The sequence below is a fragment of the Pleurodeles waltl genome, chromosome 10, assembly GCF_031143425.1.
Source record: "Pleurodeles waltl isolate 20211129_DDA chromosome 10, aPleWal1.hap1.20221129, whole genome shotgun sequence".
NCBI classification, from domain to species: domain Eukaryota; kingdom Metazoa; phylum Chordata; class Amphibia; order Caudata; family Salamandridae; genus Pleurodeles; species Pleurodeles waltl.
In genome coordinates this window covers 715412150-715431542 of record NC_090449.1, presented here as the reverse complement: position 1 = coordinate 715431542, position 19393 = coordinate 715412150, and the positions used below count along the sequence as shown (strand labels likewise).

General features: G+C 41.2%; 1 protein-coding gene across 10 annotated transcripts in view; it reads right to left on the bottom strand.

The window, feature by feature from the left end:
• Positions 1-19393, bottom strand: part of PARD3 (par-3 family cell polarity regulator) — a 1239520-nt gene that overhangs the window by 866247 nt on the left and 353880 nt on the right. For all 10 annotated transcript variants that reach the window (XM_069211229.1, XM_069211227.1, XM_069211231.1 and 7 more), the window contains exon 3: positions 5403-5583. In XM_069211229.1, coding sequence (XP_069067330.1) covers positions 5403-5583 — 181 coding nt within the window. The remainder of the gene's footprint in view (positions 1-5402; positions 5584-19393) is intronic.

Here is a 19393-nt window from a genome sequence, read left to right as displayed (position 1 = left end):
ATGTCCTTTTAACAAAGTTCTTGTGAAAATAGAAATCAGTTAATTCCACTGCCCAAACTTTACTTTTTCTACCTTCTCCAAAACCCCTCATTCTGCAGTTAACTCGATCTTTAACTGCACTCGGAGAAGCCACTGAGACTGAGGTGATGTGCTGTTAACAGGTCACTCTGTCTAAATAGTTATTTACTAATGGAATGCACCTTACTTATGTTATTGGCAAACTTCTAGTTCATTCCTCTCCCTCCGGGATTCAGAGCAGGATCATTACAGCAACCATGATCCTCAAAGCCATGTAGACTTTATAAGCCACTTTTCTAAGCGTACAGTGATTAATTTGTGCTGGTGTTTTCAAGTCTAGGGCACAGACTCATTTTTGGGAACAAGCACTTGTATTTAATTCATCATCAGATTTTGACCTGGGGCAAGGGAATGAAAGTCCGAAAAGGGTGAAGAAAAGAGAAAGACAGTAAAGCAGTGGCAAAAGCAGATAGCAAGGATATAAGACCGACAAGGGTGAGATAAAGAGATAGGGAGGGTAGCCTGGTGGAATCAAAATTTGAAAGACTTGGTATTTAGAGTTGTAAAATTGGAGGATGATTGCTTGGAGACTGAATGCATTAAGGAGGGAAGGTTGTTGTGAAAGAAAAGGGGATGGAGAAACACGTTGTATTTGACATCTGAAATGGTACACTACGAGACTGGCTTTCAGTAGCTCGTAGGAAAATCTTTAGGGCCCTGCATTTATTATTTGTATCTATTTTTTGCAAATTAAGCACTGCAAGCACAGGACAAGTGTTGTATCCCACTGTGCCCACCTGCCTACACTTTTAGTTCTTCCCCAATAATCAGGCGTTTTCACTTCTCTTCTTAGATGGACACATTCCTACAAGTGGGAGTCCACCTGCTGATGCACTTGCTCCTTCCTGAAACATTCACGTAAACCAACAAGGCACCTGGAGTTGGAAGCAAATGTCATTCCAAAATCTGCAGCCTTGGCAATGCACCAGTCGAACCTTAAAGCAGCTAGGTGTGAAGTGGCACGAGTCGTTTAACTGAGGACGGGTCCCAATGTGAACACATTTAACGTAAAAAAAATTCATGTTTTTGTCTCAGATGACAGACTTAACCTGTGAATATGAGCGTGAGGGTGTGTGATATACTGTCATCTCACTTGCACTTTATTTGTATGGAGCAAAGCTAGTGATGTTAAAATAACTTAAGTTAAATTACAAAATGGTGTATTCCAGGTGACATTCAAGATGTATCATGGTACCCCTCTACAGAATGGAAGGAAATCATTATGAAACAAGCATTTGCAATGCAATCGGTCTCGCATTTGCTCCAGTTAGGGCTTTTGGAGTTTTAAATTCCTAACTGGACTTTTCTTGCACATAAATTGCAAATGAAAAGTAAAACATTAGTTGACATAAGTGAGCCGATTTAAAGCACCACAGCCACCATGATCATGTGCGTGAAGGAGAGACACAAAAGGAAAAATACGTTTGCTCACACTCAAACATATCGGCAATCGTGCAATTACCCATGTAACAGGGTCAGACTGTAAGGTGGTAACAAAACTTCCCCAAGGAGGGACAAATGTAAAGCATTCACCAATGACGATAAATAATTTTTTAAAGGAAAGCCATGAACAAATCAAATTGATGGGCGTGAGGTGGGCGTGGTTAAAAGCCCACAATACTAACAACAGGTCAAAGCGGTTTCAGGCTCGACCTAAAAAAACGTTTCTGCTGGACCCTTGGCACAGTGTGAACACCAAAAATGAAACTAAAGTGAAGAAAAAAAGATTAAACACCAGTTTAGATCTTTGCATTTTTGCCTTGCAGAGAAGCACAACAGTCGGTGCCAAACATGCAATTAGCCATAAATATGCAATAATTATAGCTATATGCACTCCGTCTTCAATTTAATTAATAGATGTATGGCCTTGTCAAGGTGTAATAACCATGATCGCGTTTACAGCCACGCTGGAGGAGTTTCAGACTTTCACTACTATTTGTTTGCCACAACACAGATCAAAGGCAAATACAAAGAAGCATGCCACTTCAATTTACAAAGATAATTAAAGAAAATCGTTTCGTGGCGGTATATTTAGCAAAAAGTGCAGGTCATTCCAGTGTATCAGTAAACAGGCATTTGGAGAGGATATAGGGCTGCGATTACCCCGAGGATTTCAAATCTGTGTTTTTTTTAAATCAGGTTTGCTTGACTGGATATCCAAAATGTCTAAGGTTAAGTTCCAAAACTGAACAAAAAAGGCCTTGTAAACCCGAACCTCGCTTTCAGTGGGCTCCTTTCAAAGGTATGCTCGGTTGAAACAGCAGCAATAAAAGATTTCTTTCGTTTTCACTTTTTTGTTTGCAAGATTTATTTTTTTTGCGCACGAGAGGACTGGTAATTTAAGTAACTCTAATCATACCACTTTCAATTGTGGAGGTTTCACGTGTCAAGGGCATGTGTAATTCAACTTACTGACCTTGGAGCCTTTGGGAATGTAGTACCATGAGGTCCATCTTATTACTTGTGCAACTCCCACATAATTTCTCAACAGAAGCACAACCTGGTTATCTCAGTTATTAATGCCCAAATTGCGAGTGTGTTCCCCTGATAGCCACCTACCCCACTGTGGACAGACTAAATCAATTTCCCTTAGTACATAGAACAATCACTGACGTAGGTTGGGACTACACCCATTGTAGCTTGAGATGTTCCACTATCAAGCTGTCGCAAACCACTACATTTAATTGTTCTGTTTTGTAGTATCTCTAGGCCTGACCAGAATGGCTCTCGCTCCATACATCTGATGCTTTGTCGTCATCTCTGGACAGTTTGGTTGTAAATAAACCAACAAATAGAGAACTTCCACAGTTAGGAAAACAGCCCTCCCAAATCTGGTACCTTTTGAGTTGTTTTTTTTTTTTCATTTTTGAAAAAAGGACACAAAGAGAAAAAGGATGGATAGAAAATAGACATTGTCACCAGCCGAAGCAACAGCATTACTGTGCTTACTGAAATCTGTCCCTCCCACTTTCTTGCCACATATTCATTTCCATTACTTCTTTTTTACTTTGTGGTAAAAGAAAACAACCCTCATTTTGTACCATTTGGAGAAAGGAATATAGCTATATTATGAAAGCAAAGACCATTAGACAGGATTAGCCTGAACATTGAAATTAAATGTCGACTGCAAGGCAGGAGGCAGAAAAATAAAGCAAGAAGCGAGAAAGGTTAGCCCAAAAAGATTTCAGGAAGCACTCCCCTGAGGTCATTCTGAAATATCTTTCCAACCCCGAATCGAGTATTTTATCTCCTTTCCTTATTTCTGAATTTTTTCACCTTTCTGTCCTCCTTTTACTATCTGTCTTTTTCATGCTATGTTCTTGCTTTCCTTTATTCACTAACCCATCCTTCTTTCAATCTCCCTTTTTCTTCTTTGCTTCACTCATCCACACGTTCATGTTTCTGCCCTTGCTTCTCCCCATCATCTATCCACCATTAAATCCTTCCATCGATAAGTTGCTTCATCTATTCATCCTTCTCTGCATCATGCACTCTTTTCTGCACCCATCCACTTCCTGCCATTTATTCTCTCCATCCATCATTCATCCTCTCTCCGTCATCCATCCACCACACCACCCATTTCCTCATCCATACTTGCATCCATGATTCTCACATTCCTTTTTCTTTTCCTTTCTTTCACACTCTATTATGACATTTGTTTACCTACCACACAACGCCCTCCTACTACTATTCTACAGTGGTATTTATGAATGAATAGTTGTAAAGCGCACAGCCACGACACGAAGTGTCCCATTGCTTTATGAGCTTGAATTCAGAGACTAGCAGTCTATGATCAAAGTAAAGTGATATATAAACAAAAAGTTAATCATTTCAAGTTAATTAGAACTGCTCAGGAGCAAACTTCACCCCCTTCCCCGCTCAAGCAGGAGGTTGATGACGCCCCTGATCTACTGTCAGGACACAGTTAGTTACTGGTTTCCTCATTGTACCCTGCCCCCTCACTGAGTCGAGGTGTCTCACTCATCTACTGAGCCACATCTGTATTTTTGGACATGACAAACATGTTCTTGTGACTAAGTTATCAGCGTGAAACCAAGAGTCCACTAAGTCTGAGAATACCCCCACATCTCTCAGAACTGTGGTTTGACCTAACCAGGGTGGGTTTATTGAGTAGGTAGGGATACCCCCATTCCACATTAATAACCTTATTTCTGACACCCACTATTCAGGGAAGGTCATTCAGCCCAATGCCCTTGTAGGTCTGTAAAATGGCCTGAACCCAGTGATCATTTCTGGAAGGTGATCAGATACAGTGTAAACGACATGAGTGTTCAAGGACCCTAAAGAAATTTAGCTGTGAAGTCCCACCTTTCTGTGTAAACATGCTAGATTATTGTCTGAGATCAAGAGACTTTTGTAGCAAAAATGTGTACTGCAGAGTAGGTGACCATCCGGATTATGTTTCCAACTGATGAGGGGAAGTTATCTAGGATTGGAGCAGTTCAAGTGCAGTATCTTCCCATTCTTTAGCAACCAATGCAAATCATATGCGAGCGGCGGCTGCCACAAGAGCAACCAACAGGGCCACCATGTTTCTAAGAGGGCTGGCACGACCAGGTAACGTAACAAATGAGGAAGTGAACTCAGATTCTTTTTAGATCAGGTATTCTTTCTTGTTTGATGCAAAATGGCATATTATAATAGTAAAAGGCAAAAACTTCCATATTTGTCAAGGAAATTATTGTATATTTGAAGTCTCAAAAAAACGCCTTCCATTTCATGCTAACTAAAAAGGGTGCTTTGTTTTTCAAATGACAAATGCCAAACGCAGCGGCAACAGCAAAAGACAGTCACGTCTTTGCCTGGACCGCTGCAAGTCCTCGGTGTTCCAGACAAGTTAATGTGCTCCCGCTGCCTGATGATACACCACGGACCTGCGAGTACAGTCAGAGCAATGGCATGTTTTTTAACAAACCACCAAGTTTGACAGCCTATTCTTCTTTGTATGCTTATGAGGTTTTACACAGCACAGTGTGTTCACTTCACGAAAACTCCATTTAAAGAAACTTTTTTTTAACTTCATGTCTAGGCAGCACAGCAGATGAACAGTCTGGGAAAATGAGATTGGAAAAAAAAAGTTTGTTCCCTAATCTGCCTCCTGAGCAAAAATAAGTGGCATATATATTTAAAAAAAAAAAACACGAAGTTTTGGGAAAGTATTTTCCACACGTTTATGAGTGAATTTGAAGCATTACATGTACCCTACTTCTAAACTTCCTGGAAAGGGCAGTTGATGAGACATTTTGTGTAGGAAGAGGCTGTCATGATAAGTCAAGATAAAGCAGGCGGGAGCAGTCACTTACTTGCGCGGAGGACAGAAGGGGTGACCTCAATTTCGCTTGTTGGTTGATAAGGTTGAAAGGCGGACATACTGTTGGAGCCCAGCTCGCTGCCGAAGATCTCTGGACTCTGGGTGCCGGTCGAGCTGGCGCTCGTGCCATCCCCCCCATGGTGCGGCTCTTGCTCATCAAATATTGCTACAAGCTGCCAGGAGAAAAAAGCACACGAACAGTTAGCAAAAGGAAAAGGACAGTAACTTTATTCTCCATATAACAAAATATTATTTTTCTCACAAGACTTTAAAGGCTGGTGATGGCAACCCCGGGTTATTTATTATCAGTCCCAATCTCTAAATGGTTCACTACTAAGAATATTCTGTAGGGTGACTGACATTTTCCGCCCAAAGATCTCCATTTCCAAGTCATTAAATTACATATCTGTTGACTGTATTGCTAGATTCATACAACTTCAAACTTTAAATCTCAGCCTTTAGCCTGAAATGTCTAGTCCCCAAGTCTAGTTTCAGTGCCGGGTCAGCCTTCTTGATGCTACATGTCCGGCCCACCTAACACCAGACAACAGTACATGTTCAATCTTTGCAAAGTTTAGTATCTACCATTAAGTGTTTCGGGCGTTCTACGTATCAGGAGGTGTCATATATTCCGCGCAGACTGGTGAAGGGAGGCAAATCAAAAGGTTCCTGGGTACAAATATTTAATGTGCATGCGCTTAGGGTGTCAGTGAAAGGGGAAATAGATTGAGGAAATATGTCACTGCAGCGGGTGTATGAGTTTATAGCTATCAACCGGTCAGTGATACATTTTTTTTTTTTTTTTTTCCCTCGTCTTCTGGTACCGGGGTTGTCAACAGACAAGTGATAAGTGAGCACAGAGAAGCATCCCCGCCACATACACTATACAAGACATTGTCATCAGCACTCAATGGGCCTAGTCTTACCTGGTACCTAGCCACATATACAGGGTGGAACATTTAGCGGTTGGAAAAATAACCTGAAAGACTTATGAAAAATAACCCAAAGAATAGCTCATATAATAACATACAATACTAAAACAAGATTTCTATCACACTGTGGTTTTACTGTACACAAGGATAAAGACCATCAGGCCGACCTGACCTACCTGTTGCCTCCCTTTCTCCTCAAAGTCTGGCAGTCGGGCAGCTGCAAGCACAAATGCTGCTAGAGCACAATGGGCTCGCTCATCCCAATTGAACAATGCAGGCAGCAAATAAACTGACTTTTGAAGCTACTGACTGTGTTTAAAAGGGAGGCAAATCCAGAAACCTCTAAGATGTGGGGCATATAACTTAATAAAGATATTGCCTTTATATAAAGGAAAGCTCGAATTAATATGCTTTCCTAGTTCATCCCTGTATCAACTTTTTACAGAGATGAGGGGACTGTGTTGTTTTTGCAGAACATTGTGTACGCACCAAGGAACAGACAAAAGCTTACAGGGAAACCTTCATTCCTGAAACCCTGAAGCTGCGTGAAAATGTAGACAAGGAAAGGTTCTACTTTGCACCCCATGCCCCCATCTACAGGGCTCGTGCTTGGAAAATGAAGTTGCACGCTGTGCTATGACCTCAGACAAACTGAGGCCTAGGATAACAGCAGTATATGAATGGCGCAGATTTTGACAACAAAAAAAACATGACCAAGAAAATCAGACACAATATTTTGAGGCTGCCAATGGGAGAACATCATCTTGTGAAATGCAAAGAGTAAGGAAATGATAGGGAAGGACAGAACAAGAATCCGGTTGGAGGAATATCCCCCGAAAAAACAGAAGCAATGAAGGCAGAAATAAACAAATGTGTTACCTGTTAATAATTTGAAAGGGTTAGTATTTTTCTTAATTATGACATTATTGATGAATTCAGAAAAGACATGAACGGTCCATTCCACTAATGACTGGATTTCATTCCCTTGTATAAACACTGGGGCAGCCAAAAGGTGTATGGCCAGAGATTTGCTCCTAAATTTGTAACTTGCACAAAGAGATTATGAAGAATGTGACTAGCAATGAAACTAGGGAAGCAGTCATTCCCTGACACAACCAGTACAGTGCTATTTCTAAAAGCAAAATTGTTGCCACAGAACTGCTTTTGAGTTCCCTGCTTTTTGGCCTTGAAGCATGCACAATTCTATGTGTGAATATATCAAAATGTAACAGCTTACTTTTATGGAAAATGTTTCTGTGTTTGCTATTGACAATAGAAAATGTTCAATAAAGATTTTCAAAAAAATGAGCACTTGGGGTACCTGGGTTCTCAACAGAGTCAGTCAAAGAACAAAGGACAGGTAGTGCATTCCAGCTACACAGGGGGAAGGGCCAACTGAGGCCTAGACTAGAACGAATGCCAGACAGGCCAGCTGCATCAAAAGTCTTTGGGCCGCTCCCCTGCTGGTCCGGGACCGCTCGCCTGCTGGTCCGGGACCGCTCCCCTGCTGGTCCGGGACCGCTCCCCTGCTGGTCCGGGACCGCTCCCCTGCTGGTCCGGGACCGCTTCACTGCAAGTGTTCACATTGCTCCTTATCAGAATCTCGAAAGGAAAAATAGTATCCCTAAAGCTGTATTTAGCAGGACACCTTTAGTGCTGCAGCACCTCACTCTTATCCATCTTGTAAACAAATGAAGTCCCTTCCCTGGCACCTTTTCACACCTCATGTTCACAGCATGCAGAGCCAGGCACGGGAGGTACCAACTGGGCTTCCTGAGAGACATTCAGCCCGAATACTCTAGGGACATCCAGCCCAGGGCAGCTGAAGGGCTACAGCCCACCACTTCGGACACAACATGCAAGTCACCTGCTCACCAAGGTAAGAAGGCGGGTATGGGGAATAATTAGCTGGGCATAATTATCTGCCAAGCATAAATAGTCAGTCACACCACCCAGTGAACCTTCCATAACACACAGCAGACACCGAGATTGCAAATCTGCCTTCCCCCCTAACAACAGGAAGGTACTAACAAACGTCCCTTTTTATTAGAGAAGATAGCTTTCAGTGAAAGGATGAGCGAGGATTACTCGAGGCTGATAAATATGTATAAACCACAAGGCTGTCAGTCAAATATCACATCATGGCAGTTGCCAAGGGGAGGCGGTCCAGGACTGACTTCACCATCCCTCCTATTAAAGCTGTGCCTTCCCTTTGTTAAGTCATTCTACGGAAAGTGAACCCAGGAAACCTTCTCTACATTAATCAAAAGAAATATATCTTAACTTACCACCCCCTTAAGCACACGCACATTCCAGAAGGGTTAGATATTGTTTATGCCAGAATGACAGATTTAATGCCTAATGCCAAAGCAACCAACTGCATTAGTTTGGCAAAATATGTGATCTCTGGGCACAAATACACCAGGCATGTTTTTGAAAATTAGCATTACAGAAAAAGATACTACATCTGCTGCAATTAGGTACTTTCCAAGTATTAATTTGTGCCCTAGTAAGGAGGAAGGGCTAATGAGTTTGCATTGTGGGTGTAATGTTTTCCCTATATGGAGGTTCACTCTTTCTGCACAGAATCGGAGGTGCTTTGTTAACCGGCAGCCACGGACGGGTTGATAAAAATCAATATTTGGGTTTGTGATAACTTGCTTGGGAGATATAGAGGTTATACTTTGGCAATGCAGAAATCCTATCCCCTTGTGTCGTTAAAAAGCTGCCATTTGTTTAGACATTCCATTTAAAATAGCCAAAATCACGGCCACGAAGAGAATAAAGTATGCTGAAAGTTATCAACCGCTGTACAGACAAACAAAATAACGCAAAATTTGGGAATATGTTTATTGAGGTCCTGTGAAAAAACGGTACAGTTCAGAAACAATATGCTTCATTTACCTACACCAACATAGAATACACAACAGCTTTAACATCATGAGGGGTTACAGCTTATGTAAAAATTCATAGATAATAAAAAAAAAAAGGAAAAAAGTGTTCACTCACTAAAAAATGCATTTTCGTTGTACAATAAAAAGCCAAACCTGAAAAAACTGGCACAGCCTCTAAATGTTAAAACTTTATAAAAAGGTCATTTAGACAAGTAATCAAGTCATACAGAGGCTTTGTTTCAGAAATAAAAGAAAGCACATCAAAAGACCTTTGCGATAATGATAATAAAAAAATTCAGATATTAGAAGTTGAATTCACTCCTAAGTCGCTGAAAGGTGTTAACAGCACCGCCCAGTAAACAGCAAGCTCCACAAATGAAGTCAATGCGCAAAAGGAATGAGGGAGGGGGAATGGGAGGAGAAAGTGCGGGTGAGAGAGCGAGACAAGGGGATTGCAGGTCTTCCAATGTGCTGCTCTCCTCCATGGACGTCAATTGACCACAATGCCGGGGGACCAGAAGTGACATCACATGCCCTTTGAACTCCACTTTCATATACAGGCACACAAACACAAGTTCTCTCACACACACACACACACACACCTATAAGCGCACACACAACATGCATTTACAAGCAGCTTTACTTACCTCAGCTGCTATGGAAAGGCATATTCACATTTGTATTACACTAATGGTGAATCATAATACATTATTCACTATTAGTGTAATAAAAAAACTGACAAAAAGCAAAGGGAGCGGAGCCCTGACTGATGTCCATAAGGACTAGCTGGCACTGTGTTCCTGGCACTGAATTTGCCACCTCTGAAGCCAGTGCCAGGGACCGCAAAGGGCAAGCCGGGATCACTGGGGCAACCCCTGGCGACCCCTAAATAACGTCCATGCTCTCCTCCTTTTCCTTGTTCAAGTTAATTATTTTCACTGACCTTGTAAGAACTGTAATTTCGGTCGACTGTTAATTTCACCACTGCACTGACCAGCAGCTCAACAAATTAAGGTCTAACAAACATTCTGGATGTGTCAGCAAAACAAAAGACAAACTTCTACAGAATGTCTGCAAAGTCTATTCACCAACTTATTTTCTAATATTCCAAAAAGTGGCAAATATCAAAGTTCGTTTTTAGGTTGAGCGTGCAAGCACTCAGACTTGTTGTAATCTCTGCATGCTTTTCACCACACCCACCGCACGCCCATCATTATTTTTCGTGGGTTTGCCTTTCAAAAATCCTTTGTAATCATTATTAAATGTTTTACGTTTGTCCCTCCTTGGTGCGGTTTTGCTACTGCCTTGGACATTGCCCTTGTTACATGGATAATTGCACGTTTTCTGATATGTTTGAATGCGAGGGAACAAGTTGATATACTTCAGAGCATAAAAAAATGGAAAGGCAACCGATTGTTTTTAAGACAAGAAAAAGGTCGGCATAAAATCAATTCGAAGCTTTCCTGTGACTGGGGTAACTTTAATGACATGGATAAAGCCCTTAGCAGTTAATAACACTTTGAGACTTTTTTGAGTAAGCAGTCAATTAAGATGCTAATTAAACAATGCTGATTTTTGTTTGTTTCGAGCAAAAGGAATAACGAATGAAAGGGCGCATTATTTTAAGGATTGTACGTTCAATCAAAATTGCGGCGCATTTGGTGACCAGCATTACAGCAAACACACTTGGTTGTTGTTGGCAGCATACATGGTACACCTAACAACCAACAAATTTCCAAAGAAATCTTGTGTTTGTTAATAAATCAAGGATGTAATGTATTATTGACTAATCATTCATTACAATGCTACATCAATAGTAAGCTTTTGCTACTAAATCTTGAAGGGCCCACCAATTGTGCAAGATATTTTGCCATACAGATATACTTTTGATTCCTACTAACGCACAATAATTATTAGTTATCTTTTGCAGAGGTAAGCCCTTCTAAGACCCTGGCAACATTTTCTTTTGACCACCCCATAAACACATTTGATGAGTTACCAATGCTTAGTTTGAGCCAGTGGTTTCCAGTGGGGGTCACCAGCACTTATTTTGGGGGGCTGGCACATATTGTTCTGCAGCAGGCATTTACTGCAAGCAAAATACAATTAAGGGAAAAATGGAGGAAGAAAAAGACAAATAAGCGTCTCAAAGGGAGAAAGCAGAAAGCTGCAAGAGTGAGCTGAGGGGGCATGAAGTGGCTGTAAATGGATTAAAGAGGCCCAAGGTGGCTTTAGGATTACACTGCCTCAGTATTCTGTGCTCGCACATTTAGCTGCAGCAGCTGCATGTTTCAAGGAGAGCTCTGGACACCGGCACGTTTTTATTTACAAATTAAGCACTGTGAGTTACTCAGAATGGCCAATTCAGTTGGGTCACTTCCTCTGTTGAAGCTTCCGCCTCTTCTGCAATCACTCGACCCTGCGGGCCTATTTCCAGTTAAATGACGTTGCATAAACTGCTGACATTATCTTCTGTGCTACATGACTGCAACAGGCGCATGGACTAACATCTGCCATCACAGTAAGCAAAATTATTTTTGTCACTAATAAGGAAGTCACCGGCCTGTCTCAGTTAAGAAGTCAAAACTTCTTGCATGACTCAAGCGCAACATGTCTTCAATGGACCTGTGAACTACAGACAGCAAAACCTAACCAATACCTACAGCAACACAGAGCAGGGAACTCTATACAAATAATAACTTCGTAGCTTGCACATAGTGCATTTCAAAAGCCTCACACAAACAGTCCTTCTCCTAATGATCTTACTCCTCCTAAAATAAGCACCAATCAAAAGAAATGCGATATAAAAAATATGCCAAAGGTCTGAGGCTACCACCAAACAGTAGCTCAACGCAAGCATATTCTGTGTAGAGCTACATCTGAATGCATACTAGACAGCAAACAACCAGATGGTATCCTCTAAACAATTATGCAACTCAGGCAGCAATCATTGCTAAGGAACCCAAAATGGCACATTTCCCCACGCATCTATGTTATATTAACTGGTTGCAATTTCTGAAATTTAGGTGTGTATTACGACATCGGCCGATGGAAAAGCCCGTCTGCCAAAGTCACGACGGGTAGATTGCCGTCAGTACAGCCACCTCCCCGCCGGCCCCATTACGAATTTCCCGCTGGGTCAGCAGGCGTAAACAGAGTTTGCGCCCCATGGCCCAGCGGGAAACGGCCTACAGCATTGTTGCAGGCTCGTAATAGAGCCAGCATCAATGCTGTAGTGCGTAGGGTGCACCAGCACCCATCTCAATATTCACTGGCTCTATCGAGCCACCTAATGCAACATCCATTTTGGATCACCTGCATCTGCTACGACAGAATAGAAAGAAATATATTTTGGGCACTACCACATTTAAACCTACCAATGTCCCAAACTCTTCCAAATGTTGGCTGGCTGAACTTGAACTCATAAAAGTGATTTATCATATGGGGGTCCCAGAATTAAGGTAGAAATGAGGTGTGAGCATATCTACTCTCAAATGCAGGCTGCACTTTTGGTACACTGATAAAAGTTGGTGAACACCCACCAATTTGATTGTCAGCATTCACCAAACCTTTGACACCAACTTCCCAACGAGCAAGAGTCTGAGATTTATACAAACAAAAAAGTCAATTTATTTTCAGGTTGGAAATTGAAAGGAAACTACTCCTTGATTCCTGGACGTCTAGGGAAAGGGACTCTTCATTGGGAATGTATTTTCCACTGGAGAAACAAAAACGTTAGCAACTGCACCCTAACAGGATTCTTCCAACAGTGGAAATGCAGATACATAAAAACATTTCCCTTTAGGTAAATGAGTTTCCGTGGGAGAACCAGCATATAGGCAGCATGCACTGTTTTTAAATTACCGAAATCTGAATTTTACTCGAAATGTGAACATAAGTCTAAGTGAATTCAAATTCGACTTTTAGCACTGGAATATACTGAATCTGGCCCAACCGTTCTTTTTTTTTTTTCAATCAGCACAGCATACGCACGTCTATCGGTGCAGGAAATTCCGTTTTCAACATGTGTGAAATATTTATTTAAAGCTGGGCACTGTTTGAATCAAAACTTAGATTAGAATAGTTTTCTGCAGTAGGTTACTTTTCGAAATGCATTCACAGAAGAAAAATCACAACATGATTTTTACAATGGCAATAGATATTCATTTTGGAATTTTACACTGGCGATTATCTAACCTAATTACTATTTGCTAGGCTAATGCATTGATTCAGTACTCCATGCTAATCTAATTTCAGACGGCACTCGAAGCTTGCTTTTAAGGCCAGGCATCATGCACCATAAACTAATTGATTCGATGTGGCTGTACATTATTTAATAAAACAATCAAAAGGAAAACGATGTTTTAAATAAATCAACAACATGTAGTTTAAGGCATTGGTTATAAAGTTACATTCTGCTTAACTAGAGGGGAGCTGTTGGGGAGGTTAGCCAGAATTAAAAATGCTGCACATGAAAAATCCTTAGACAATAACAAAAAGCAAGACTGGTGAGAATGTACATTTAAAATTAAACTCAATAATCGAAAACAGTTGAGGGGAATCTACAAGCTCACTAGACATTGGCCTTGATCCGTACCAGATTTCCAGAACATTTAAGTTAAACAAATCCGAGCAAGCTATTTTCTCTCTAGCAAGGGCAAAGTATTCTTCGGAAAATGCGGCTTTAGGTGTACATCTGGTCATGTTGACGCTGCTCCACTGCTATTGTCTACATTTGTGAGAATAACCGGCTGACAACTCTTAAACAGTGTAGCAAATGCCATGGAAGAATATTTTCCTACAATTTTTCAAGCATGTGTTTTCAAAAATAGGCAATGAAACTCAGCCTGACCATTTATACTGCTTTAACAATAGACATCACGGGGGATGGGGAGAGGGTTATTTCACAGTGTTATTTTAAGGGTCGAGCCTGCGTTGCATGCACTCGCACATGCGTATCGCAGTGAGACGCTTTAGTTATTAGAAAAGGGCTCTGAGACCTGTCGATGTCACGTCAGTGTGTTTGATTGGTTCGTGGGCTTGCCTAGTAAAATCTGCTTGCTTTCATTAGTGGAAGGCATGTACACGTCATGCCTTTTTCGGTGGTTAGCCCTCCTCGAGCGCAGCGACCAAGTACAGAAAACATGCGAGGCTCGCTGTTTTCTGTCGGATCGTGGACTACTTTTTTCTCTATTTTCCTAGCACGATTTTGCTTAGCAGAAGTCAAGCGCTTTACACAGTTAATTTCACTTTTTCGGGTTACCTACATAAAATCACTTTTGCCGATAGATGAAAAGTCGTGTTAGGAGTTTACAACGCGATCAGCTCTAACATGAGCAAACGCGAGACCCGTTGCATTGCAAATGCTTGTTCTGTATTGAGTTTAAGACTCAGTCTCAACACTGGGGTTGAGTTGTTCTAGAAATCTGAGATTTCTCAGGTCAAACGCTGGAGCCCTCAGCATATACGAACATCTCCCCAGGAGTATCAATGGGTAATCAATGCTATCAGCACAAGCCTGGGTAAAGTGATTAAAAACACATCCTGAGACAGAAGGAGACGTTCAAACATTTTCTGATTTCCCTATTATGTTGCACTAATCCTTTCAATATCTCATAAGAACAAAGGAGATGGCAACGTTTGTCCTTGACACAAGCTTAAGTTATCTTTAGTGTACTATCCTCAGCCTATTAAATTCGCCTCTCTTTAATCAACTGATAAGGTTGATTCAGTACATTTGAATATTATTATGGTCAAATCAGGTATTACTGTTCTCTTCCTATGAAATCCATCAAGCACCTTAAAAAGTCGATAAACTGTCAAATTTAAGGTTCGACAGTGTATAAAAATGTTGATCTATGAATGAAAAGTTAAGCCTTCATTAAGAAAAGCAACTATGATTATTGTTGTGAAATATGATTTATCATATTTCCCAACGATAGGTTTGAGGACTGGTCCAAATAGCATGCAGTTCATCTTCTGAAATCCAGGTACACCAAATTCCGCAGATGACAATTAAGTATAACGAAGACTCCATTCACAAAACCTCAAAGTTAGAAATGTACTCTTACATGAAATCAGTTTGCAAATCTGAAAGAATATCAGACGTACTCTTACATACATACACAAGTCATAGATTTCTGTAAGTGCTCCCATGCTTGAGGAGTTCCAACAAATCAAGATGTTGCTGCATGAGTAAATCTAAATAAGAAATTCATTTGCAATGTTTTTTTTATCCACATTCGAAAAAATATTTTTACCGGGTAGAAACCCATTTGTCTGTGCATTGTTTCTGCATTTTCACCCTGAATAAGAATATAATCCTGTGCTTAAGTGGAGTAAATTTGCTAGCGTTCTTGGGATAGTAAAATAGATGCAAATTATTAGTGAATACTCACTAACGTGCCCTGCAAATAGTGCTTTTTGTGCACCTACATTTTCACCAGCATTACGCCAGATGCACTCTGTGCTACCCACTGCAGCCTAGTTAGGCCTTTGTGGTCACTGTGGCTCCCCCTTGAAATATCAGTTTCACCGCAGCGCCCACAGAATGCCACTCTCTGATCTCCATCCCAGTCACTAGAATAGCAGGTCTTGGATAGCAGCCTGAGATCTTGCTTGACATAACTGATAAGACAACTTGGGCAAGACAGTAATTAAGGCAACCATTAGCACATACTATCCTTAACTATACAAGAGGAATCTTCAGGAGGTTGTGGAAGCTTACAGCCACACCAGGAGAGGAAAATGTATCCTGCTACAAGGGATTCGCAAATCCTATGCATGATTGATTGTTGTTTGTAATTAAGTAATGGAATTCAAAAATATACAGTTTTAAAGCATAATACTTAATTTGATATGCCTTGGGCAATGAACAATTCTGACTGGAGCAATGTCCATGGTGTATGAGGTGCATGAAACTTAGGGCCGGAGTTAGGCAGATGGGCTACTCAGTCAAAAACGTGATGGATATCCCGTTCGGCGTATTATGATCTCCATAGGCTATTATGGGATCGTAATATGCTGGATGGGATGTCTGTCACGTTTGTGATGAGTAACCCCCTATGCCAAACTGTAAATCAGGCCCTTAATCAGGTGTTTCATATTCCCTACATTGGTTTGGTTAATGGTTATATGAAATAGTTGTGTATCTAACAGTGCTGGGAACTCTTTCAATCTCTACTGATGATGGAAATAGGAGGGTCATTACTTATAGGGTACACATTAATTATGGGCATGATTCACAAAGTTTGTTTTTGTGTGGGTAAGTGTGATGCCCAATTTAGATGTTAGATACTCCTATTTCAGAAAAAAAAAACTATCAATAGGTAGCCTAAAGAAATTGGACAGAGCGGTTATCTACCTTAGTTTTGCTAGGATGATATGAGCATCCATCTCTCAATCTAGACTTATGCCCAGAAGAAAATCAAGTGTACCCTCCTAAGAGGGCCTAGAAGCCACATAATTTCCACATTACCACATGGCGAGAAATAAAGAGATGGTGATGAGGAAGAGAGTGAAAGAGAGCAGCAAAAGAGGTGGCAGGAGAGGGATGGAGATGGACAGTGTTGAGGAGACTTAGAGACAGCGAGCTGTAGTGGAGGGAGACAGAGAAGTGCAGTTGAGGGAGAGATAAAGGTGGGGCATGGAGAGCCTAGGCTGCTAAAGAGGTCTATGTAATAGCACAATTCAGCAGGGTGAAAAAAAGTGAAAACTGAGAAAGTGAAATACCCCAGTGCCATGAGTAAGGAGATGCAATGGAAGCCTATGCATTAAAGCAATAAGGAATACTCCGTCTGACATTGAGCAGTGCCAATGGTGGAAGAGGGAGACTTTTGAAGTGGCAAAAAGTGGGGCAGTCCTCCTAAGAAAAATGTCGACCCTGGCACTTTCTTTTCCATTTTTCCAACCAGTTGGCAACACTTACATAGACAGAGGACACGCTGGGGGAGAATAGGTATTCTCGAGGTCTCTCCCTAAGACTGAAGTGTGACTATAAAAGGTTCCTACCCTTGTCCTTCCATGGGGCACTACCATATCTTGCCATTAGGCCCTCAGAAAAAAAATGGCGAGTATACATGAGGAATGTATGTTTGCATAATTTTGAGAGATGGTAGGACTGTTGGTTGAATGAATGGGATAATTATATTTAAAAAAATTAGGGATCCTGGTCCTGGCAAATGCCACAGACCATACGGAGCCATAAGGTGCAAACATGTCAAAGAGAATGATGGTTCGACCATGTTACTTTTAACCATCCCCTAGGAACTCATAGGAGTAAAAGGGTACTTGAGAGACCTGGGTGATTTTTATCTCATTGCAGCGTATCCCCCTTTTCCTTTTTTCATCTTCTCACCCAGGAAGCCCATTCACCATTATAATTATTATTGGGGACCAAGGAGACCCAAGGATGAAGCATGGCCCAGCAAATAAGTTGTGGAAAAGAAGTATCTGAGAGAACAGTTTGTCTAGAACCAAAATACCTTTAGAACACCGCACCGGGGAGGAAATGTCCACTGACTGAACAGGAGGTCATGACAGGAGCCCTTTTGTGGGTTCCTCCAACACCATGCAAAGAAATAAATATTACTGGAAGCCTACATCTTTGTATATCATCTCAAAGATACTAAATACCCACTGGCATTATGTTAGCCCAAGACACAGTAGTGTCCCTATCGACCAACTCAGAGGTTAATATAACAATATCTCCAAAGGAGGCACGAACTAGGGTAAAAACAACAACCGCTGCCTACTTGCAATCAAACGTCATGCAGGCATGCAGGGTTTGTTGTACAACACAGCCCTGTGTATCCAATGAGGACTCATAATTTATTTACACAGCCCCTTGAATGATATTAGGCCACTTGTTTTGGACCTAAATAGTCCCATAGGGGAATCTGTGATCAATGGTAGTCCAACTGTAGTCACACTGAATTGCAAATGTAAGGCCGATTCAAATTGATTATGCAGCAGACTTCCTCTTCCGGATATGTTTTACAGCACCTACACGGTGACTTCTAGGCAATCCAGAGGGCCCGCCTACTAGGTACATACTGCTGGATGACAGTTTGGGCATCTCGTGTGGCCCGGTGCATCAGCATGGTTCCGGCTAGACCCGGGACAACTGACTGAGTGGCAAAGGTAATAGCTCATTTCCTGATAGTGCTTAAAAGCATTTTAGCGTTAAAATCGATCATCATCTCTGGACACAGTCATCACGACGCGATCTTGAAATCAGAGGACACATCAGATTGTATTTTGTACAAACCACATTTATATAAAATTAAAATACCAGGTATCTATCGGGGTAAATGAGTGCTGTAAACATAATCAAAAGTAGAGTCTTCACAACACAATTTCTAATTTAGCAACCTATCCGAAAATTGTAAACGATATTTAGTCTGCCAGAAAATGATCACAAAAAATAATCGTACTGTCCGCACACTCAGCATAAACAATAACCGCGATGTGACTGAGCAAGAGGACCGTGAAATAAAGGCTTCCGATCGGGTCAGTTGAAATGCCCTTCACTTGCAAGAGAAAGCAAAGCGCCAAAGACATTCTGTGAAGGTTAGATGGTAACTTAAAAAAAACTATCTGACAAAACAGAACAAAATGCTTTCATCAAGACGATAATACTTGTCATATTTCACATTTTAAAACGTCCAAGACATTATCCCTGACATTACTGCTTTGGCATCTAATCAATGTATCATCACAACTGATATTTAATGCTCTTTATCGCTATAATTTATGGTGTGGTGAACTAAGCTGGTGCCAAGAAGCTTTAAAAGGTTTCTAAGCTTTACTTTTGAAAAAGGCAGCTAAGAACAGCACTTTGAATAAGGCTAGCGTCTGGTCAGGTGTGTACTGATGCAACGAAGCCCACTTAAACCAGAGCCACAGGGAATGGAGACTATGCTTTTGATTTGGGCATTATTTCACAGAAATCCAAGTTCCAATGTCAGTTACTCAACTCCAGCCCTGCTGCTCTCATCAATAACTCCAGCCCTGCTGCTCTCATCAATAAGTCTGAAGTAACGTGCGGTTAATATGCCAAGGACATAAAGATGTAACAGGGTCCCTTGCATGTCATCACATCTCTAATCCTAACCATCTGAGCTCAAAGACAAAATGGCTCTGGAGACGTCAAAACC